This window comes from Pholcus phalangioides, unplaced genomic scaffold, assembly GCF_987345545.1.
Source record: "Pholcus phalangioides strain wild (caught in Gottingen) unplaced genomic scaffold, Ppha-v1.0 ptg000010l_1, whole genome shotgun sequence".
Taxonomy (NCBI): domain Eukaryota; kingdom Metazoa; phylum Arthropoda; class Arachnida; order Araneae; family Pholcidae; genus Pholcus; species Pholcus phalangioides.
This window is the reverse complement of record NW_028301603.1, coordinates 39,029,185-39,054,336: the sequence shown is the minus strand read 5'-3', so window position 1 is coordinate 39,054,336 and position 25,152 is coordinate 39,029,185. Positions and strand designations below refer to the sequence as shown.

The 25,152-nt window shown below is 35.2% G+C and overlaps 1 protein-coding gene across 1 annotated transcript; it reads left to right on the top strand.

The window, feature by feature from the left end:
* The first annotated feature begins 3,105 nt into the window (after positions 1 to 3,105).
* LOC149081435 (dihydrolipoyllysine-residue succinyltransferase component of 2-oxoglutarate dehydrogenase complex, mitochondrial) lies at positions 3,106 to 24,846 on the top strand. The gene is made up of 14 exons (XM_089238367.1): positions 3,106 to 3,373; positions 5,646 to 5,676; positions 5,849 to 5,891; positions 7,062 to 7,138; positions 8,437 to 8,511; positions 8,906 to 8,961; positions 9,057 to 9,165; positions 9,305 to 9,579; positions 11,689 to 11,786; positions 12,917 to 13,047; positions 18,320 to 18,387; positions 18,617 to 18,700; positions 18,797 to 18,964; positions 24,487 to 24,846. The coding sequence occupies exons 1-14, from the start codon at positions 3,284 to 3,286 to the stop codon at positions 24,619 to 24,621; spliced, it is 1,440 nt and encodes a 479-aa protein (XP_089094493.1). The 5' UTR covers positions 3,106 to 3,283; the 3' UTR covers positions 24,622 to 24,846.
* Positions 24,847 to 25,152: the final 306 nt, after the last annotated feature.

Below are 25,152 nucleotides of genomic sequence, written 5' to 3'. Positions count from 1 at the left end.
GCCTAAGATCCTTGGATGTTTATGACGGTATTGTACAGCTGTAGGTATATTGGCAACAGAGACACAAAACAAACATGAAAAATAGAGGGGGGGGGGGTGACCTAGGGTTGCAGATGTCTTGTATATAGTGCATTAAAAGGTATATGAAAGAATCTCGGGGATACAAGCTCTTCTAACAGGAGGGGACAATTATTCATTGCCTCTCCTCCGCTAATACAATTCTTAGGCAAAGAGGGATCGCTTCCTCTGTATCCACCTATTGAGGGAATGGGATTAACTGACTTACATTTCTGATTTGGGAGAGGGAAAGACTTTCCTCACAAAGTTTTCTGCAGCTTAAATACCCAAAGTCCTTGATTTCCAGCACTTATGGTTCCGTGCAAGTATGGCCCCCTACAAGAGCAGGGCTGATAGGTCTCTAGCCCATGACAGCTATCACCCTTCTCTTTTTTTGTGTTTTTTCACGCTATAAATTAACCTACACGGGGAAGTACTTCAACAAACTGTGGTATGCAACATTTGCAATATACAATACCTTCTTAACACATGGTGCCCACCCGGAACACCTCATGAAATTGAGATCTGGTTCAAATTGTACACAGTAAGCATGTTCATTAGAAGGCAGTCATTTCTAACCAGGTAGAGAGGTCAGAAAATACCTCTTTGCCTGGGAGCCTATGATGCTCTTAAGACGACCCTGGCAATATACCTTTTTCTTTTATAGGTTAGAAATTTTTTTGATTACCTTATACAGTGAAACCTGTCTCAAATGGAATCAATATATAGTCTGTTCAATTATTAGTGCTTTTATTTACACATTTATAAAACTGAATATTTTTTTTCAGTCTATTGACAGTCCGTTTCATGCAGGTTTCACTGTATCAACAAAAATGTCATCACAAACATTCATTTGGACAACACAAATATATCATTTCCTACAAGCACAACAATTGTAGTACATGTGATAGCCCATAATCACAAGCTCCACAGAGAAAGATCCATTACGAGCTGTAAACAACGCGTCACACAACTCCGATATGGGGCTGATATCCAAAGCGCAGTTAACTTTGACAACAAGTTTATCACAGTAGTCGCAGCAGCAATTCCCGCCACCAAGGCTGCTCATGGCGTGGAGTTTCCCGCAGTGGAAGCACCGCCTCCCGCTGCACTCGTTAATGAGGCTACACATCTTGTGGAGGATATCTTCCTGGACGAGCACTTCACTGAAATCCAGGCACCTTATAGGAGTGTACCTACGGTTGCAATACAGTTTATCCATGGTGTGGTGCAGTATGAACAGGGTGCACTGCAGCACGTTCGACAGCAAGTCCCTCAGGTGGGCGTGGTTCTGTTCCGAGAGCAGGAACCTGCGGCTTTTGAGCACTGGTGGGAGCTTTAGATAACACTTTTGACTCTTCCATGAGTCCAACAAATGTCCTAGAGATTTTATACGTCCCTCCTCCAACGCCGTGGTCATCAAGCAGTCCATCAAACGCTGGGGTAAGACGTTGCACAGCAGTAACAGAGGCGGGTTCGACACGAGTTTCCTCGCGCACAGATCTTGCAGCGATCGTACATTCTGCGGCTCGTCGTCGTCGCTGTTGCACAGCTCGGCGTGGCTCGCGCACCACAGCGGCGCAGTGCGATGCAGACACCGGATAGCTTGTCTTTGTTTCTCGCTGCGGTCTAGGAGAGTCTCGAGGAATTTCGAGGACATCGATGGCTTGATTCTTACCGATAGGTAATCATCACATAAACAAATTACTATACGAGCTTGATTACTTTATTCTTATTATTTTACCGGATAATGCATTCGCGTTCCTTGATTGCCATGATGGACGGCATTAACCGTGTATTGTTTACACTGAAAACTGTCCTGCAAACTGAAAAATTTGATGTTTGCAGAATAGTTACTTTAAGCACAAAAAAAAAAATATTATAATGTGTATTTCGAGTGAAATTTCTTTTAAATTATTTTTAGAATGCTGATGGGTTGATTAAATTTGTTGCTTTTTCTGGATTTTAATCATTCTGTTTTTTTTTAAGTGCGGCTGTTGCTGTCATCTATCTGGAAATTTGAGAACTTCATAAAATGGATCATAAATCACTGATCTACTGTCATCTGTTGTTCAAAAAGCAAACGAAAAACTACCGACCAGTTTTATCACAAAACTATAGATGGCAACAAATTCATTATATAGGATATTTGTTTTTACCATCAGTCAAAGTCGTTTAAATCCTCATACGTCAACAAACATGGCTGCCCCCAATCATTGAAATTGCATTAATGAAATGTTTCTATCCATATCGCTGATTCATGCTACAATGGATGTAACAAACTCTTCCTAAAAAGGCGTCAGTTGGGAATAAATCGCGCCAATCCTTTTGTCCAGATAACTTATAAATAAAAAAAATCCAATTCATATATATTACTTGGGTAATGATCCTGACTATGCAGTTTATCTGGAAAGCAAAACGGCTTGGAAGGGTTTACGCCATCTACATTTCAATAGTGGACAAAATGTTAGTTTTTATTAATTTTTTTTCTCATAAATATCAGGTAGCAGTCGGTAGCGAGTAATTTGACGAAGGGAGTTTGCTGGGGTTATTAAGCAGTGGAACCCGTTTGAACAATCAATGTCTAAAGGGACTTAAATATATGCTGTTGTTGGAATTTCAGGCCACTATATAAATTATGGACTGTGCATCAATTTCTTTTGGATCAGTTCTTGAATATTAATTTAACTTCTAAACATTAAGAACTTTGGTGTCATGTTTCGACAGATTGGAAAACATTATCGGAAAAATTTAACCAATTATGGAACAACTGCTGCCCAGTGCCGTCTTAAGGCGTTTTTCTGCACAAAACAGACGTGTGGTGGAAATTTTTTAAGAATATTTTTGGCAGGGCCTCAAAAATAACCATTTGGTCCGGGGGCCCCACATGATGCTCTTAAACGGCCCTGCTACCGCCAAAGGGACGTGAATTGCAACAATCCACTACTGCGATTCTGTGTTCTTCAATTTCATATCGTTGGCGCAAATGGGAGAAAATATGGTCAGAGGAATTATTTCTTTTCCTCTGTCTTTCGTTGTACGGCTTTCACGATCGAAACGAATGTGATAAGTCAGTTTTACAAATTGTCATTTCTGATTCGACGTTTGTGTTGAAGTGGGTGGGGCTTCTGTTTCTCAACGAGGCCCTTGCTGCATCTCGAAGGGCTTACAGGAGTTTTATTATTATTTATTTTCGTAAACACGCATCTCTTTGCTGGTGTAAACGATGGCTGCAGTTTCCGTACGGTCGGTGCGTCTCCTACAGAAAGCCATTAGAACATTTGCTTTCATAAAAAATTCCACGTTAAGTTATAAGGTAACACTTTATTATTGACGTGTTATTGATCATATAAAACTCGTAACAGTATGAGATATATTAATCATTTGGATCACATGTGATATATTCAATGTTTTACCAATACTGGATTAATTTAAAAAAAAAAAAAACAATCACAAATGTCTTAGAATTATATTGAAATTGAATAAAGGAAATATTTGAGCAGTTTTTTTAAGCATGATCATTTGTTTCAATGCATTCACAGAGAATGTTAAATGTTAGCCGTTGAGTGATAATTACCGTATTAACCCGCATATAAGGTGGGGTATGATTTTATAGATCAAAATAAGGGAAACTAGAACTAGGAAACAATTTCTTGTTTCATTTGTTCGCAGATAATAGCATAGAATCGCACATTTAAGGCAAACAACCACATTTTCTTTACCATCTTTCATCTCAGACTCTCTCTGAAGTTTTGCTGCTATTCTCCTCTTTTTCACTCTCACTACAAAATAGTACTGTCATCTGTCGAGTGCATTTGAAATGCTCGCCACAAAATTTGCCGCCTGGCAGTCGAGTGGTTAGGGAACTAGGTTCTCACTGTGCAGGTCTGGGTTCAAATCCCGGTTCGGGCATGGATGTCTACTAACCTAATACTAACAAATTCCCTGGACAGATCATGCTGATCCCTTGGGAATACGTGAAGATCATGTGATATTTAAAAAATAAATAAAAATACAGCTATAGAGTTTAACTTTGATGTAGGCTCTAGTGCAGTGGTTCTCAAACTTTTGCCAGTTGTGGCTCCCTTGCATATTCATGGTTCAGCTGTGGCTTCCTAGACTAGTTTAGTAGATGTGCATTTCTAAAAGAACCGCTTCACAGCAGAAATAGACACACATCAATATTTCCTGCTTTTCATGATACAGTGGTGTCACTTCCCCCTTTAAAAACCCTCAAAGAGAGCAAGAAGTCTACAGAAATACAAATATTGAATCATTACACCTTTGAAATACAGTCGAATCCCGTTATAACAAACTCCAAGAGACCGGAGAAATTACTTCGTTATAACAAAATTTCGTTACGAAGGAATTCCAGGTAACCTAGCATTGCTCCTATGTAAACTTATCTAGGGGATTAGGAAAGCGTTTATTAAAGCAAGATTTTTGCTATAAAGATATTCGTTAAAACAGGATTCGACTGTATAGATGGCAACACTGAAAAGTCAGGCATAACACCATACATGCAATCAGACTTTTAAGTACTCTCAGTATGATTGCCTCAGTAGTAAATTCACTCAGTAGTAAATTGCCCATTTTTTGCGATAGAGTAGTTGTATTCAGTTTGAAAGAAATGTACAGTCAAACCTCGTTATAGACCTGTTCTCTCAATGTCGCACCAAACCCGCTTAGAACCAGAAACTTTCAGTCAACAAATCCTCCATTTGTAGGCCTTACACGTGTTAAACCAAGATTCAATGTAACCAAACTCATTATTATTATCCCAGAACTCTGCGAAATAAATAGTGACATTAAATCAGGGTTTGACTGTACCTCTACTTTTCTTTCTGAAAGTTTTGGGCCCATTTCATGTAAAATGAAAGATTCAGCTAATAGAAAATGAATAGAAAAAAAAAGAGCTTATGTTTTCAGAGTACGTGTGTTTCCAGTGCAAGATACTTAGCATCAAGCTAAATAGTCTGGACAACATGGGATAGGAACTTATCTTTTCCATATGCATGAATGTGAGTGGACAAAATCACAAATGGATGATGTATGGAGACACCTATAAACTGGACTGGGTTATGTCACCACCAGCTTTAATAGACGAAAATTGGTGTTGGTTGTAAATATATTAGTGTGAAAAAGATCTTCAGTATGTTATCTCTTTCTGTTAAATTCCCATTTTTCCAACTTAGGAGCTGTTCATTTTAGCCTTCAGTCGGTTTTGTCTTTTTTCTAAAGCTTCTTGGTGTTTCAGAAAACTTCAAATTTTGAGCAGTGCCTGGAACTAATTGAACTGTTTTCCCATAGAAACCTATAGGAAATCGTGTTTCAGATAATGAATATTTTGGCTTACAAAGGTTATTTCTTAAACAAATTATTTTCTTTTGCCAACATATCACTGCGCAGTAGGTACACATACTGGATGCGAGAGTGAAAAGCAGTATTGGGAGAGAAATTATTGTATCATGAGGAAAATAGAGAGGAAGTAAGAACATTCAAAGAAGTGCTGTTGTTCTTTTTTTTTTCTACAGTAAAATTTTTATTTTGGTTTTAGAAGTTTAGTAATGATTTGTTAATTTTTTCAGGGTGATTGTAGGTCCATAATTACTGGATCGGGTAAGCACATTTTTTTTTCAATGGAAGTGTGAAAACAGTTCTTCGATTTATAATGTTTTGTTTACTAGAAGCTGTCTTGTTTGCATGTTCATAAAGTTTGCAACATACTTCAATTGTCAGTGAGAAATATATCATTTGCAGTGTGCAACTTTTTTTTTTTGGTGTTTTCTAGGATCTGTCACAAAATGCTGCAAACAAAGATCATTGAATGAAGTGTGAGTTTAATTTCCTTTTCTTTTAAGTTGTTTTAAGATGTTTTAAGTTGGGTTTATACATATGTTTAGTACAGTGGTTATCTTTTTTCAATCTTGCATCCCCCAATGCAATACGATTAACCTTCGCGCACCCCCTTTGGTTGTATACATTTTCTGTTTATTGTGAAATTTAGTTTTTTAAATAATTAATTACATTTATCATCCATTAAATAATTTTTTTTTCTTTTTTTGCCATGTTCTTGACAGATATGGTTATTAGTTCTGACTTTTTTCAAAAATTGATGCAAAAACTAAACTAAAAATCACTTTTTGACATTTTTCAAAATGTGAGAGAAAAAGATTTAATGAATTGTTCTTTACTTACTGATTCCAGTGTGACAAACAATATTATGTTTTTTTTAGCACTTTTTAATTTTTTCGACATTTTACCTGAATCATTCCCGTAACAGTATCAAATCTAAATGTAGCATTCTACTAACATGGTATGTATGTAAACACACTGCAAAATATTTTGTGTAAAAAAAGAAACTTTTGCAACATGAATTTCACAGGACACATTTTTAAAAAAGTAAGAAATTGAGATGTGTCAAAATGTTGGTATGATTCACATTTTTCAAAAAGTCAATTCAATTTTTCTCATCCTTTAAATTTTCCTGAAAAATCAATCAACATGTTACAATTTTTAATTCCCATCTAGCAACTTTCAGAAATGCTTTGCCACACCAGTGATTAGGAACCACTGGTTTAGTAGGAACATGATTAACCGAGTTTCAGGTTATCCTTGGTAATTTTCATAAAGTAATTTTGAAAATTAGGTTTAGTAAAATGACATGAGACACGTAGACTGGTTCACAGAGTATGTAACCAAAGGTAGGGACTAGACCAATGTTTCCAGAAATGGGCAATATCACCTTCAGAGGAGGGTGATAATGGAAGGTCAGCACATTTTATGTTAAAATTATGATCTTTTATTACATGAACTAAGTTTTTCCTTGTAGTTTACAATTAAAAGGTTCATATTATTTTCTTCTGAATATTTATTTACATTTCAAACATTATAGAGCTCTGTAAAGTTTTAGGTTGATAAATTATAATTTTTATTGCAAGAATGCAGTATGTTGTTATATATATAAAATAATGTTTTCCACAAATATCTTGTATATTTCATAGATCCCACTGTTCAAGTACTCGATTTCAGCCCGCAGGAATAACACCATTTTGTTACATTCATAGAAGCTGCTCATTAAGTAAGTTTGGTTTACAGGGATTAATATATAGTGGAAGCTCTTTAGTCACCCAGCAGCGACAGTAGACTTTATTCTTGCATAGAGCCTAGCACTGGCAATCTTTTCTCTCTGTTACATTTGTCTAAAAACACCATTCTCTTGACTTCAGCACACTTGTCATGTAAATTTTTCGGGAATTTATCTCTAAATCCTTTCTTTCCTTTTTCCCCCGCATTTCTTTTTGGACCTGGATGTGCATTCGTTTCAAAGTTGTTAAAAATTTAGAATTCAAAATCGCAATTGAACAATGCCAATAAACTTAGTACAGCCCAACAGAAAATAATTTGAAGAAATAACATCCGTCAATTTAATATAGGTATATGCACGTGCAGGTCTAAAAGAATTGAGAATTGAATTTTACCACTATCAGATTGCTTTATGTAAAATATCCAGGCATCACTGTATAAAAATATCATATTTGACCAAACTGCTTTTGGTCAAATATGATATTTTTATACAGTGATGACCAAAAGCAGTTTGGTCAAATAGGAGTGTTCAGTGATTATCCCGTTAACGCCATATCTTGATGTACTTCGAATTCCATTTTAATATGGGGATATTTTATTGGATGCACCAATTAAGAATATTCCAAGAAATTTTTAAAATGTATCAATAGGAAGTATGACACAGGATGGCAAGTGTCCTCAATTGAAGACAGCAAAATATGACAAAATAGTTGAAAAAAAGTTGAAGTGAAATGGAATCGAATGGTGTTAGTTATTCAAATTAAACTATAATCTAAATAAGCAAGTACAAAAGAGCCACTTTCATGAAAATAAGAAGAAAGTTGATAATATTAGGTGGAAAACAAAAGTACCCACAAGGTAATAAAATACACACACTTCAAGAGTTCATTTCTAAATCAGAAATGGTTTCTCAAGAATTTTTTCAATGCCAATCGCTGAGTAGGGATGTCATCTTGGCATGCTAAAATATTCAACATCTAGCAGCCAGGCTAAAGTATTAAATAGAACCTAATCCTTGCTGTCCTCAAATGAGAATGTTGGGCAAAAACGGGTTAGTAGCGGGAGAAAAAGTTATTTCTCACATGGAAAGGACAGGGTATCAATAAAGCGTAAAATTGATGCTGGTATATATGATGGCAATCAGCCTTAATTTTTTCTATTCTTCAGCCAGGACAATCAAAAATGGACAGCATAAACAGCGACGACTCAAGAGGTTTCACTATATCAAAAACTGATTTTTGTCAATGTAAAAATTGATGTAATTTATGAATATATACTTGGTTTTACTTTTAGGGGATGAAGTTAGAATTATCACGGTCCCTCAGCTGGCAGAGTCCCTAAGCGAGGGAGACATACGATGGGAAAAGCGTAAGAATTAATTAAATATGTTGTTTCATAACCATTATAAATTGCCTTTCAATATACATTTTATTTATATGTTTTTGAACATTTCAGTCCTATCTGATTCGTTAAATTGATATTTGATTGTATTTGTAATCAATGTATTTATTGGTTCAATAAATGTATTGATTGCAAATATAGTTGCATCTCAATTTAATGAATTAGATCGGATTGAAATTTTTGTTCATTAAATCAAGGCAGATCATTAAATGGGAGGGGGTGGGGGGGGCTAAGACATTTGTATACAGGAAGAAGTAAAAATGAAGTGATTTGTTGAGTCAGGGATTTGACTATGGTGTTAATGGTTTCAATTTCTAATTCAAGTATCACCTATAAATTCATTTTATTTGCATATCTACAGAGGTTGGTGACCAGATTGCTGTGGATGATGTCATTTGTGAAGTTGAAACGGACAAGGTTAAAATTTTTCAGATCTTGGTTTTAAACTCAAATGTTTTTCAAACTGAAATTAATCATTGGGTTCATTGTTAATGCTTCTTTTTTTCATATAGACTTCTATACCTGTACATGCTCCTGCTGCTGGTGTACTCGAAGAACAGATGGTTGAAGATGGTTCCACTGTCCAACCAGGAATGCAGATATGTAAAATTAGAGTTGGAGGTGAATTTAACTCTACAAAAAAAACAAACACCTTTAGAATATTTCAGATGCTATGCTAGCCTGATCTAACCCATATAATTTCCTTATTTTGTAACAATTATAATGATGACTTGTATTAAAAAAAAAAAACCTTTTTAAGCTACGGGAGCAGTGAAAAGCGAACCAGCGACCGAAGCACCAGCAAAGTCAGCAGAACCTTCCCCAGCTCCGGTATCTTCTAGCACACCTTCAACGTCAACATCACCACCACTCAGTGATGCAGATCTGGCAGCACCTATCCCTACTGTTGTTCCTCCGATTCCACCAGTTCCGACAGAACCAATATCTGAAATCCCGGTGTCATCAATAAACATAGAAAAACTTCGAATTTCTCATGCAGAATCTGGCATTAAAGGGACAAGGTCTGAACAGCGGGTGGGTCATTGTTTACTTTTTTGTTTTGTTTTTTTGTCCTCACGCTCATACATACAAGATGCCAATAAGACTATAATTGAAAGATTTCAACATTAAAAAAATAATCACTATTAATGCCTATTATACTTATATCATATCATTCAGATCAAACTCGTTCCAGTGTTCTATGGGAAAAAAATCCAGATATACAAGTTCGTTCCTGTTAGCAGGCGACACACTTACATACTTTCGTGTTATATGGATTGATACTTTTTTTTGTACACCTTTTGCTTTCTAGAGGGAACCCTTTGGTGGGCTGAAGGTTGTGCACTCCACATTTACAAATATAAATGCAAGGCCAGAACAGGCAAAATGCCCAACGAGGTGGGTGAAAAAAAAGTTGCCCGTAACAGATATGGATATCATATATTTCTAAATACATGAACCCAATTAAAAATGCAATAACAAAAACTGTAAACAATATATATACATGATAAAATATAATACAATGCCCATAAAATATATTTATGGTTGTCTTATTCTAAGTATGGATAGCTTCTCGATTTACCCCAACATGTTTATCGTATTTCTTTTTAAACGTGTCAATTGTGTTAGAATGGAGGTAATTATTAACAACCCTATTAGAGAAAAATTCCCTACAAAACCATAACCTAGTATTGTCCCTTACCAAATGATACTGCTTTTACACCCCTTGTAAAAGCAATTGATTTATGGCAAATTATTAAATCATGGTCCATCCTATCCATGCCATTGAAAATTTTGAACACTTCTATCGTATCTCCCGACATCTGCATTTGCCCAATGAAAACATATTGCAAAAAATGAAGTCTCTCATCATAACTCAACCCCACCTCGGAATTAACGAGAACTGAATCCAAAACAGCAGTACCCCTTGTGGCTTCTGATACATGTTGATACAAAAAAAAACGTGCACCAACTTATATAAGAAAGTCTCTTTCATATTGGTCTATATGGCTGAAAGGTTCTCCCAATCGATACCCGGGTAATTGAAATACCCTAGCATGACAATCCTCTTATGCTTACACATGTAGGAAATTTCATCATGAAGTTTAGGTCCTTATTCGGTGGATTGTAACAAACCCCAACAATAAGTTTATGACGTCTTTTGTTTTCAAGCTCAACCCATATAGTTTCAATACCACTTCTCTGCACCTTACATTGTCTAGCCTTCAAACATGATTTCACATATATTAAGACTCCACCCCCTTTCTTATCAGATCTATTTCTTACAAAGTATCGTATCCTGCGATATGTAATAAAGATTCATCCCATCATTTGCCCAAGATTCTGTAATGGCTATAAGATCCAGGCCCTCCACAGCTATCACAGTTTCTAAAAAATCTTTCTTATTACCCAAGCTCCTAGCATTAATTAGCTCACTTTTAATTGCCCTGTGATTTAGTACCAATCGAGAAGCTATCCAAGTCAGAGGTGGGTAATTCCCCATCAATACTGTTGCTAGTATCATTTACTAACCTGTATTCCCGTCTATGTGTTTCTGCGAGTAAAAAATCTGACATAAGCCTGTTGTAAACCTCTTGGACCCCCTCCTATTCAGATGAATCCCATCACAACAAAGCCACCTATTGGTAAATGTGGGAAGCTCTAAGAACGTGACCCCTAGTGAGGAGCAAATGTCTTTCAGTCCTAAATTGAAATGGGGGATCCTTCTCTTATACCCCTACTACCCCTTGGCAGTACTGGAATCACTGTCACCTCTGAACCCCCCTCTCGAACGGATAATAGTAAACCCCGGTACTCTGACAGAGTCTCACTAATATCCTCTCCTACTTGATTCATTCCCACCCACAGAATTACCTGCCGAGGGAGCTTTCTGCGATAAAAAATGTCTCGATTGTTACTAATCTTCCTCCTAAGTAGACTACAGCGCTCGAAACGCTGAAAATCCCTACATACTCTGTTCCCTAACCATAGCATTGCCGATAATTAAACCTCTATCACTATCCCCCTCTACCTCATCCATGACCACTCATTCCCTTAGACTGATGTTGTTAGCATGAAAGAATGACAAACTTGATACCCGCTGTAAATTATCCCATTGATGGAAGTTGTGTATTTTCCTTGCAGGTTAAAATGAATCGGATGAGACAGCGTATTGCACAAAGATTAAAAGAAGCCCAGAACACTTATGCAATGCTTACAACATTCAATGAAATAGATATGTCGTAAGCAATATTTCATTACTCTTTATCTAAGAAACAAGTGACAATTTTCATAACTTTTTTTCAATGGTTAGAACCAATAGTTTTCACATTCGAATTATTTAATTATATTTTAAATGATCAAGTGATATTCTATTAAGAATGACAAAGGTTTCGTATCCAGTCCACTGCTTGATTATTTCTTTTCTATATTTAAATATTTGATATTGTGTGATAAAACAGACTAACTACAGTTAAACATCATTTACACGGAACCACATAACGCAAAATACCACTATTGTCCTGAACGTTTTTGCTTCCTGCTAATTTTTATCCAATAAACAGAAAAATATTCTAAGTTTATTGGATAGCACAATATTCAGTTCATTCAAAATTGTTTCTTCAATTCCTTTCGTTTTGCATCTACTGTAGTCTAGATAACAATGTAAATCTTTGGTTTTCCCAACCTGTGTAGATTTTTTCTCCTTTTTTTTTGGCTGTGATCTGTTTTAAACATCCCAGTAAATTTTGGAGATCTCTTTGGTCGGGATTTTTTAGAGATGATTTTCTGTTGCTAACAACTTCCTTCAATATTACCATGAAATTTGTGGGTTGGAGGTATGGCGGTTCTTTTTTTTCTTTATCTTGCAGTCCTGGTCATCCTCTCAAAGTAAGGTTATGAACTGCTTAGTAATGTTATAGTTGGTACCTGCATCTAGTGTGTTAAAAAAGCAGAGGATTGTTTATTTCTGGTTTTGACATTGCATTTCGAAAACTCATGTATTTGATGATTTTGTGTCTACAGATATATCCATAATTATGAAGTCATGCTTCATCTCTTGAAAATCTGATCAAAGATGAATATATCACTATGAATTAATGTCTGAAACCATTAAAAATTAAGTTCGACTGGATATATGGTCAAAGTTTGTGATAGGAAAGCCAGGTTACAATGAACCTCTGGATATGGGAGAACAAGAGGAACAGAATATTTAGTCCCATCTAATAATATTGGTTCTCTTATTTTATCAGATAATGATAACCTTTCAGTATAGTTAATCAAATGCTTGGTCCCTTAAAGTCCATTATAGCAGTATTTAACGTATACTTTTGTGCAAGTGTGAAAAATGATTTTTTTCCCCTCCCTACTTTAGCAATGCAATGGAAATGCGAAGTCTTCATAAAGATGCCTTCCTGAAGAAGCACAACATTAAACTAGGATTCATGTCAGCTTTTGTGAAAGCAGCCGCTTTTGCCTTGCAAGATCAACCTATAGTGAATGCAGGTTGGTGATTTTTTCCCCCATTTAAAAGTGCCTTTTTTTCTCCCAGTATAGAAATTTCAAAACTGAAATGTCATACATGGCATGATTAAAACTTATTTGATGAATGCTCTAAAACAATATTTAAAACAATCAAAGGCTGCATTTTAATCTTGTTTTGACACATCACATTTTTAGCTTACCTCCTGCCCGGGTGTAAAGCTTTATGTGATGCTCTTGCAGCCCAAAGCTGATATCCAGGAAAAACTAAATCATTTTAATCACTCCACGAGAAAAAACCCAAAAAATATTGAATAGGTATTTACTCCCTTCACATACAGGCTTTTGGCATCAAACTCGGATGACATGCAGTTGAACTAGCATAGATAAAACTGGCATAATTGTTTACACATGAGAATGAAAAAAAAATGGGAAAACAGGTTTCCGTTTTTTCTCCCAGCTACCTTTTCCCTGTGTATGTTATACTATATTTTATTTCTATTCCTCAAACCATACGGAGGAAGAAATATTAAAAATATAATGATCAAGTAAAGGGAAAAGAAAAACAAAGACAATTTTCTTTTAAAGGGTTACCAATGAAGAGTCCCAAAGGAAAGTAGAGAGAGCTCGAATATATTTTTCCTATTTACTCAGGGCTGAAATATCTTGACTCTGATCATTAAGGGGTTAATAAATTATCTGACTATATATTAATTACAGTGAAACCTCACTACAACAATACTCAATATAACGATAAATCCATTTACAATGATATTTTTTCAAAGTTTGTTTGGATAGTAGTTTGTAATGTCAAACTCAAATTTGTACAATGATAGATTTTACTATGATAAATCCCTCTTTAACAATATTTTTAAGAGACCGTTACAACAATATTTTTCTTATATTTCTCTCAAAATCGTGTCAAATTCTATTTTAACTTCGTCACTTGTTTTTGTTCTTCTAGGGTCTAATAATATCTGTAATTTTTTGCACCTGATGATCATAGAAAGTGTTAATGATGTTATTGGTATCGCTACTTTCTATGTAAAACTCAAAAGCGTGATGTGGTAAACCTCTTTGGAGGAGCAAGACATATAACTGAATTTTTATTAATCTACTAATCAATTTTAATTTTTTGTGGCTAATAAATAATTAAAAGTGCACTTTCTGTGGTGGTAGTACCAATTCATTTTCACATAAATCAATAAATTTCTGTATACACCTATCCTCCAGGAAGGCTTCGATATCTCTCTGGGATGGGAACTGGGTTGTGTCCGGTTGTTCAATGGTAGTAGCAACACCAATTTTGAAAAAGATGTAAACAGCTGCATAAATTTGGTGGCACGTGATTATAATGTAGTTTCTTGATGTAAACGATAATCCCTCTATATACAACAATATTTTTTCCTTGGTCCGCATAGTATTGATGTATCAAGGTTTCACTGTATTAATTGCTATTGCAATGTATGAGGGCTACAAGCCTTTACAAAGGACTGTCTTCTCCATCTCATTTCTTTTAAACTATTTTTTCCTATGGTGACTTGAGTTTATTCTTTTTGATTATTTTGTTTTTGAGCAGTTTGATCTGTGTATTCGTTGTGTTCGGTCACACTATTTCTTTCGTCCTTGTATTTTGCGTAGCTTAATAAAATAATTCACCATGTTTGATTCGTTTGTCTGTAATAACCATGGCATTTTTATCAAAATGAAATTAGAAGCTGCATAATCAGGAGTTTTAATGTGTTATCTTCAATAAAGCAGCCATTTTGGGATGAAATAATTCATTGATTTAATTGTAAAGTTTAATAACATATTCATTGATTGATCTAAACCAGCGGTTCTCAACCTTTTTTGACATGGGGAGCCCTTTCTGGTGTATAATTCCTACGGCGGAGCTCCATAGGCCTACATTTTTATTTACACATCAAAGTTACAGATTTATTTTTATTATTTAACAATATTCATACTTATTTTTTTTTCAAATTTACTGTGTTTGGTTATTTTTCTCGAGCGGCCGCGGAGCCCCTGGGGAGTGTACGCAGAGTCCTAAGCGGAGCACTGGTTGGGAACCGTTGATCTAAACTGTCCCAATTTTCCAATGTCAGTGGTGATCAATGTTTTCTCAAGCCATGCTTACTTCAGGGATGGGAACGCTGCCCCAATTGTGTCGCACTTTGCCAAAATTAACATCTTGCGCCATTTTGCATAATAGTGCATAGCTGCCAAGTCTCCCGAATTTTTCGAGATTCTCCTGAATTTTAGCTTTATCCCTCGACCTCCCAAAAAGTTCTTAAATCGTGCGAATTTTTACGAAAATCACAAAAAATCTCTAATTGTCCCTAAAAATTTCCTACTTCATTTTAAAAAATCCATCCCCGTTTCTGTAAGCAATCCCTAAGGAATTTCTTTTGGGGCATGAAGTCTTTTGTCTCTGTTTTTCCCCCTTTCGAAATGACGTGACACGTCGTAAATGGGGAAATTCCTTTTTTAAGGAAGTTTTACAAATCCTCTGATGGTAACAAGAAAGTTGTTTGACTTATCGGGCAGGGAAATAGCTTAGCAGTCAATAGTTCTGGATAATAATTGAAAATTATAGTGACGCGCATGTGGTCAAAATTCCTTTTGTTGAAATTATGTACGTGCGATATAACAGAACATGAATACTGATAAGCAAAAAGATATTTAATCAATTTTAAAGGTACTTATTCCCCCGATGAATTTCCTTTCCTCAAACGTTCCAGAAAAGGACAGACTTTTCCTGTTTGTACAGTTGTGTTAGGGACATAAACATTGGTCATGGTGGAAAGACTGACATCACTCATGTGAAATGAAAATATATCAAGCAAGTGTCACAAAAAGTCAGTGTTCTTTAAAAATTGACTCTTTTCTTTCCCTTCATCTTCCGATGATTTTGGGGTCATTCATGCAGAATGTTTGTTCACAGCGTTTCTGAGTGAACATAATATTTATTTATTTTTTAGATCACCATTTTGAAGTTTTCGCCTCCAATTTCACTTGTTCTTGCATAGGGATTTTATTCCCAAGGGTTTAACTTCCATGTGTGTATATATATATATACATAATCCCTATTTTATTTGACTTCAATTTTTTAGTAGGGATTTTATTCCCTATGTTTTAACTTTCATGTGCAGAAAACCCTTATTTTATTGGGAAAAATCCCTTTTGTATTTATTAAGGAATGGTTTTAGCATAAAATACGGGTCCGCGCGAAAATCTCCCGAATTTTCATTTTCAAAAGTTGGCAGCTATGCAATAGTGTATTTTTGTATTTTTCTGCGCCAAGTAGCCAAAATAAAAAATTTTGCTTCAGTATTCCCGGAATTTCTGAAAGGATGGCAAAAAAAATTTTGTTCCTGAAGTGCTACAAGCATGTTGAACAGATAATCTATCTGGTCTGTCGTTGAAAGAGTTGCCAGAAGTTCAGAAAAGTTTTCAAAATTAGAGAGAATATAGCAGATTTTTAGTTTTTTTCCAAATAAATTTTTGAATCTTCCTGGCGAGTTCCCGCACTCGACTTTGTCTCCGAAAATCGGATTGGAATAACTGCAGACACTTATTTAAACTATCGGCCTCTCATCTGGCTTTCTATTGCGAAAACCCGATAATATCCGTGATCGTGCAACTGAAGATGGTTTGCAATGATCTTTCTGCTTTAAAGTGCAAATGTGAGTCAGTTTCTGTTTTAAAAAAAAAAAAAATCTCCACTGCCAGCTGCAGAAATTACTATAGTGTATTGTCATTGCATCAAATCCCAATGTTTCATGAAAAAATTTTCATTCCAGGAGTAAAAGATCAAGTCCACGAATTACAAATTCTAATTTAGCAACTTTGCCAAATAACGAGTGCTGAATCGCAAACATTGTGTTGAATCTTCTGAAATTCTCTCCCATTTTTCAACAATTTCTTTCAGAGTATAAAAAAAATTTTAAAACTTATAGAAAATTTTTAGCCTAATTAAACTGCTGCTGTTTCAGACAGCAAATAGTGCCCTCAGTACGCGAAAACTGTGTCATCTTAAATAGACTGGTGTGCTCTTTCAATAGCCGCTCTTTCAAACAAGGTGTCAAAAGCCTGAAACACCAAAAAACAAGAAACAAGCTGGTGAAAAGATGTTTGATAACAAAAGACAGTGCAGTTGTTTAATTTTGAAAAGGGAGTGGGGTTAACAAAAATATTCTTGCAAGTTAATTTCGCTGCTCAATTTATAAATATCTGCTCAGAATCCTATATTTTACTGCTCCAAAACCGCTCCGAAATGGACTTTGTCGCTTCCCACCCCTGTTATTTTGATCTACAAATCTGTACAAAATTAATTTTTGTAAACATTTATTTCTATTCTATACTTGTGGGGAGTTGCAAATAATACACAGCAATATGTAATCTGCATTAAGAAATTATGTTTTTTTAATGTGTAATTATAGATTTTACACAAAAAAATATGGTAACTGATTACTGATTTCCCGAACCATATTGACAGGGAGAGAAAAGGTGTTATAGAATTGCTGCTGAATTTTTCATCCTCAAAATTATCATATTTCTTTGCTGATTATTTTCACTCCATTCATTTTTGTCCATCTTGCGACACTTAGCTTATACCATCAATTTTGGTGTGACTACACCTTATAAACCAGAATGATTTTTGAGCGTCACAAAAATTGGTCAGACTTTGAATCCAAGTAACTTCTGGACAACACAAATGAAGGCAATGTTCAGTATCTTGTTTAAAAGATGAAGATACAAAATTTCTAGTGATAAGAGTGTGATAATTGATATGATGGCATTGGGGTATACAATACTGTCACGAACATGAAGTGCAAAAACTGCTGTATTACACATAAAAAATAGGTATAGCTTGGGAACCACGACTTGCTATCACCGTATGTGAGATGTCAGTAGATTTGTCTTAGCAAGTTCAACAAGAATGGAGTAAAATAAAAAATTACGATCCAAAAATAAAAAAAATATTTGTTTTTCCCAAAATAATTTGAGATGTGACTAATAAATAATTGTTTTTGAAATGTCAAAAAAGATTTTAGAGAATAGAGCAACTTGTGGAGATTCGAAAGGATCAAAGATGCCAATGTTTTACTTAATACTAATGTATTACTAATTAATGTACCTGAATTAAAAACTTATACCTCAACATAGCCTACGCTGATTTTTTTTAATCCCTAATAATAGTGGTATGAAGAGGTTTTGCTGCTTTTGCATATTTTTGAAATGTAATAGACTGTTCTTTTTTTTATCAACACTCATTATATCTTTGCTCCTGTAGTTATTGATGAAACAGAAATCGTCTACAGAGACTATATTGATATAAGTGTGGCAGTGGCAACACCGAAGGTAAAATTACATATTTTTTTGTTGAACGATTGTAAAAAACAATTATAGAAATTTGACCACACTTAATATACTCATAGTTTTTCAAATTAGTGCACAAGGTAGTCAGTCTTATTTGAAAAAGTCAATATGGCAACTGGTCAGGATTATCTCAATTGCTTAAATCTTTCATCTGTATGTCCTCTGTGTTGTATATAGCAGAGTAACCTATGATTTTTAAAAATATTTTTAGGGTCTAGTAGTGCCTGTGGTAAGAAATGTAGAACGGATGAATTACACTGACATCGAAAAAGCTATCCACGCTTTAGGAGAAAAGGTAAATTTGATGTCCATGGTCCTGTGTCTCATATTTCTGAAAAAATTTCTCTCCCCTCATGAAATTCTTATAATTTTTGTTATTTTGCACTTTCAGGCACGTACAGGTTCTCTTGCAATTGAAGATATGGATGGCGGAACTTTCACCATCAGCAATGGAGGTGTGTTTGGCTCTCTCATGGGAACACCTATTATAAATCCTCCTCAGTCAGCGATATTAGGAATGCATGGTATATTTGATAGGCCAGTTGCAATTAAAGGGAAAGTGAGTATTAAGAGTTGATTTTTTAGCTATAATCAAAATCATGATTACCATATTTTAACATGTATAAGGAACCCCTTTTTCCCCAAAAATTGGGTCCCATAATTAGGAGGGTTTTTTTATACATTGATATTTAATAGGCATATCTTTTCAACTTTTCCGACACAGTGGCACAACTGAAGTTTGTTTTCTAACTTTTAGACGCAGAGGCAAGTTGATCTGCTCTTCGGAAAAAGTCTTTGCAAAGTGATCTAGCAGACTCGCAAACACCTTTAAATTCATACACTCGTGTCTTTCAATGTGGAAGATAAATGGCACCACTTATGTGAAACATAAAACATGCACACCTCAGAAAATCATAAATACATTATGGAACATACATATGCATGCAACACTTCCCATAGTGCACCACTGCCAGAAAAATCTCCAGAGGAATATTTACGAGATGCATGTAAGGTTTGTAAGTAGCAACCATCGCTAGCCATCTAGAACTTCCATAGATAAATCTTGATGGTAATGAAAGATATCCTATCAAGACTTGACTAAACTTTGTGTGAAAATTGAAATACAGGACACACATGAAGTGGCTTAAAAAAAAATTTTTTTCGGGTCTGAGACATTTCTGTAAAATACAGAGCGCCTGGCAACCTTAGGCATGTAATAACTTCATATCTTCACAAATCCTTATGATCCACAGTTAATCAAATTACAGAGGCAGTCAAATAGATTTCCTTTTCTTTTGTAATGTAGACAGTTTTTCTGGTTACTTGAATACTGTTTTACAATGATTGAGATCTGATAGAGCCTGCTACTTATATTCCCCCCCCCCCCTAAAAATACACCACATATACTAAATAGGCAAGTGAAAACACTTGTGAGAAGGGTCTGTCTTAAGGCAAAGACATAATCAGGCATCTCTTGGTTTATGGAGGACACCATGTATGATTGTGACCTCTACTATGGGTGTGTCCTTAATGGTCCTGGTGGTGCATGATGCCTGGGATGACCCTGTGCATGAAGGGGGAGGGAGTGGTTTCTCCCATTGTTTTACATGTATATTTGGTTAGCTTTTCTGATTAGCAGGGTTGAAATACTATAAGGAGTTGAACTTCGGTTTTCTAGCATCATTCGTTCTGGGAATGTGCTCATAATCTGAATCACTCATACATGGAATCAAACTTCCCCATAGGACATGATGTAAACTTGGATGATTTGTTCCACAATTATTCACATAAAAATGATTGATAAAAATGGCATTTAATCAATACAGTAAAGTCTTAAAAATCTAAGCCTCGAAAGCTCAAGTTTACGGATAATACGAAGCACTGGAAAGTTTTTAATTTCCTTCATGAGACCCTCTTTCTCTTTTTTTCCCCTCCAAGAACCAACCTCTTTATTTTTCCTTCGAGGAATACTATGTAGTATCAAGGGCATAGTGGGGGGGACTCACCTCCTCACTGTGAGAGAAAATGAAAATGTTAGAAAATGACAGAAAAAAGGGAAAAAGATGGTCAAATCTGTTGTTCTATCACTTTGCCCCCCCCCCCCCACACCGAATGAAATTTCTGGCTAAGCCCTGCATAGTATGTTCATATTGTACAGTAATTTTCAGTTTGAAAGGGACGAGGCAGCCCCAGCCTTATAATAGGTAAACTGGTGTAGTAATATATTAGACTCCCTTGAATGGATGTGGACCATTTTTAACTTTGGGGTGTTTCATTGGGAAAGGACAGTGGACAATGACATTATTCCCTAATTGCATACGTAAAATCACTGAAAATGCAGTTGAAAGCTATCAGTGTCTCAGCGTTATTGAATTTCATCCCAAACTCTTCTCAGTCACCCTCTCATCCGATCTGTGCTCCTTTTTCACATTCTTGATTTTTTTAAACACAACGTATGGCTAAGATCTCTATTCTGTGCTGTTTGCTCAGTCACCCTCTCATCCGATCTGTGCTCCTTTTTCACATTCTTGATTTTTTTAAACACAGCGTATGGCTAAGATCTCTATTCTGTGCTGTTTGTTATCTTCGTGAGGTAGTACAAAATGACTTAACAAATATTGTACGAGAGTAAAAAGAAAGTTTGTTTCTTTGCTAACCAGGGTTTTAACTTCGATTTTTTTTTTTAAAAACCCACCTGATTTTTTTTATATTTTAAATCACATAGAAGTGGCTTGAATATAATTTTTTCATTTGAAAAATATATTGGTTTATTAGCCAAAATTTTTCAATCTTACCACATTTTCTATTTTTGGGGCACATTCTGATAGTATGTCTTTGTTGGTATAAGTGGATTTTTCCAAAAGATCTCATAAAAGTGACCTGAATATATTTTTTTCATATAAATTGTCTTAATTACATAAAGTTACATGCAGTACCAAAATTCCTACCAGATTTTCTATAACCTTGGGGGTATATTCTGATTCTGTTTCTTTAGCAAATTTATGAATGAGGATTGCATTACATATCTAAATGTAGTGGTATATCTGAAAGACTTTTTTTTTCTCTACTTCCCAAAGAAGCAGCAACAGTATTAACTTCACCATTACACTAGGGCAGGTGGTCTTATAATTCAATAAACACACTACACCAGCTGCCCCTCAAGAAGGAAGACCAGTGTAGGATAGTTCATTGTTCTCAGACATTTTCATTCTCTTTCCATAACAAGCAGCACATCTCATCTCCTACTAGATTCCTTGAAAGACTGGTTATATTTTTAGAGATGATGATTACAAGAAAGAAAATTTATCTCTTCCATCACAGGGACTCCAGAATGTTTTGAATTGTTCTGCAACGAACCCTTGGCTGACTGGAAATGTTTTCCACTTTTTCTTAAAATATTCCCAGATTGTTCTGCAGTAGCGCTAATTGTTCTGCGACATACGTCACAGATTTTGGCCCATTCTGTTTTGGGACTTACATGCAGGGTTTAAGCTACGGTTGAATTTTTTGCAAAATGCGAAAGAAAATCATAGAATGCCAAAAAAGTAGCAACCACTTTTGCAAAAATGCGTACAGGAGGTACGCAACAAGTAAACGTCCAACCATCAATCATTACATTAGCATTGCAGCATTTTGCTAAAGCTTTTTCCCCCCATTTTAGCTTTTTTTGCGAAAGGAATTTTTTATCCAGCTTAAACCCTGCTTACATGTATAGAAAGATACATTATATGTCGGGGGGGGGGGGATCATTAACAGGAGTATAGGGAAAAAAGGAGGGAAAGGAAGAGCAATTTCCATAGAGATAGGGTTATTATAAAGCTTCCCACAATGATGAATAGAGAAGGGAAAAACAGTGAACATTTTTAAATTTGTTCCACTGGTGTTTGGATGTAATATTTACGCCCATGATTGCAAAGAGGTTAAGCCATAAAATAATTGAATTGCAAAAGTTGGTTATTGTTGAAATGTAAGAAATGTTTATGGATTACTTAATATGGGAATAGTGTTGATTTAATTATTAAACATTTGCTTATAATTAATTATCAGTTTGAATGATTTTTCGGAAATTTTATTGTTTGCAATGTAAATGCTATTTAAACCAATAAAAAAATGGTTTACGCCAAAAAAAACCTGCTTTAAACCAAAAACACAGTTTTTGTTTAAAAAAAAAGTTTTTTTTATCAACGCTGTTGTTAACTAAGTTTGAAGCTATAAAAAGACTGAATAGAAGTGAAAGAATTAAAAATATTGCAAATACAGTAAGTATACTAGTGCTGCTTTTGCTTGTTCTTTTTTTTAAAGTAAAACCCAACATTTAAAGCATTCTTTATTGTTTTTTGGATAATTAAAGTTTTTTAGTAATTGGAGGTGGCCTCAGTCCCATCCAAATCGATTATGGAGACTCTACTGTATAATGCAATACAAAAGGTTTGCAAACTAATCTACTCTAAACAACAAGAGTGAGGATTATTGTTTAGGATGGCTTTGAATGTTTTCAAGTTTTAACCGTTTGAGTCCCAGGGGGTATTGAAAAAACACTGTCGAAGAATCCCAAACAGCGCAACCGCCCTTTCTCTAAATGAGTACGAAAAGACCCAAGCAGCGCGATATCGCTTGTTTATTTTACATCGATGAATCCCAATCAGAGCAATAGCGCTTCTTGTATTTGTTAGGTAACACGATTTTGTCTCTTTCTCATTGCTCCATCACGTTTATTGCAGTTTGCAAAGCGATCGGACGTATTCTTGCATAAGTGTTTCTCATTGTTAATAATTGTGTGTTTCAAAATGATTAGACGAAGCAACGCAAAAAGTAAGTAAAAAATTAATCTAGATTTACTGCTTAACTTTTTTAAATTTGGTGTATCCCCAAAAAGGTAAAATGAATCGAAAAGGAAAATCTATGAGCATAATCACAAATCCATGTGATCATATTATTGACGACGATGACGACTACATTGTTCCTGTAAAGTGCAAGTATTATTCTACCTATTGTAAAATGTACTATTTACATTAAAAGGAGCTGTGTGATGTACTTGCTTCAGTAAATCTGAGCGCGTGACTTCAACAATCGATAACGTGCCGTCAGTTGTCCAGAATGTTCGAAATGTACTGGGTTTTCTCGACATAAAATCTCAACAGCGCGATTGCGCTGCTTGGGACTCAAACGGTTAAGTTATTAGGAAGATAGACTCACTGTTATATCTGCTAGCTGACAACAAACTTTTTCTTTTTGTGTAACTTCAAAAGAAGGAATCATTCCAATGAAGCTTGCTTTTGTCTCCTTTTTAAGGATTTAGCAGAAATTGAGAAATGCATTGTCGTTAGGCGGATACATTGCTACAGCTTTAATTCTGTGGTTCTTTTCTACAAAATTTTTCTCTGCTTCCTCCGTTCTTCTCTAATCTCATTTGAAGTGATTGATTTCTCCTTATTTCTCTTTTCTTCGGATGAAATCCCGTACATAAGCTCTTGCACACAATATGAGATCAATCAGTTTGTGGTCAACTTCTGTGTTCTTCCACTAGTTCTTAAATGTCATTCTCATTTACTTCCAGTCCCATGGTCTTCCACAAGAACAATATCTTCGAAAAATGGCGGCTTCTGTTCATGAGCTAACCCCCCAAAGTCACATTCAATAATGCAACCATCCTCCAGTTTTCTCCAAGCTGAATTGGGGGTTTTTTTTTGGTGACTCCATACCATTTTTTATCGACAATCTTGAGGCAGTATGATGTGAAAATGGTTATTGCAAAACTCTTAGAGGATAAGGTTTGTTCTGTTTGTTGAATATCGTGCATAATTCTACAGTATATGTGTATCGGTGAAGGGAAAGAACCATCAGTTGTTATCATGTAAACATATTGCAAAATGTTTGCTGGTCATGCTAACCATTGTTTGTTTATTGAGTCAAAATTTTCTCAAATGTTCTGCTCGCGTTTTGAAACACTCTTAAACTGATTCACTTGAAAACCAAAGTTTCACTGTACATTGCTTTATTGCAAGAATTTTATATTGAGATAGATGCAAAACAGTTCATTTGAATGATATGTCGTTTTTATTTTATGATTTCTCATTTCAGATCGAGATCAGACCAATGATGTATGTGGCTTTAACTTATGATCACCGTTTGATAGATGGACGAGAAGCTGTGCTATTCCTACGTAAAGTTAAAGCAGCAGTGGAAGATCCGAGGATAATGTTTCTAGATATTTAAAATTATGCCTCCATAAAAAAGACTGTAGAAACGAAAGAGAGCTCTAATAAATAATTTGGAACATGTACCCCATGCAGATTTTAGTGGTGTAAGTGGTGTGCTTAAGGCTAGAGTTTTTTCCTTTTCTTTGTTTTCGAGAGGTTTATTCTAGCACGAATCACCCAGGGTTCTTTTGTACATTCTGGTTTGATCAATGCAAAAAGAAAGTTATTTTTGTTGCAAATATTTCTGCTGTGTTTGTTTCATTTTTTTGTTACTTTGTTTGGTCTCACGATTGTAATTTTATCTTACATGTGTCCTTTAACTTGGAAAGGGGAGGGCAAACTTTTCAGAGCCATGCTCTTATTAAAACTATAAATATAGGATGAGCATTTCACCCTCACAATTTTGGTTAATTTTTTTTTATCCTTCACTTTCATAAAAATTTGGCCATTCGGTCAACAAGGTTGCTTCAAAATTGGCAAAGAATCCAGCTTTGGAAAAAATTCTGTTTGAAAAAATTCAGTTTTTTTTTTCTGTAATTGATTGCAT

What these genes read in the sequence shown, in the direction of transcription:
- LOC149081435 (XM_089238367.1), top strand. Translation starts at nt 3,284, where the DNA reads ATGGCTGCAGTTTCCGTACGGTCGGTGCGTCTCCTACAGAAAGCCATT. An exon ending in GTGAAGTTGAAACGGACAAG is followed by an intron (nt 8,962 to 9,056) that starts GTTAAAATTTTT and finishes TTTTTCATATAG; the next exon opens with ACTTCTATACCTGTACATGC. An exon ending in ATGTAAAATTAGAGTTGGAG is followed by an intron (nt 9,166 to 9,304) that starts GTGAATTTAACT and finishes AACCTTTTTAAG; the next exon opens with CTACGGGAGCAGTGAAAAGC.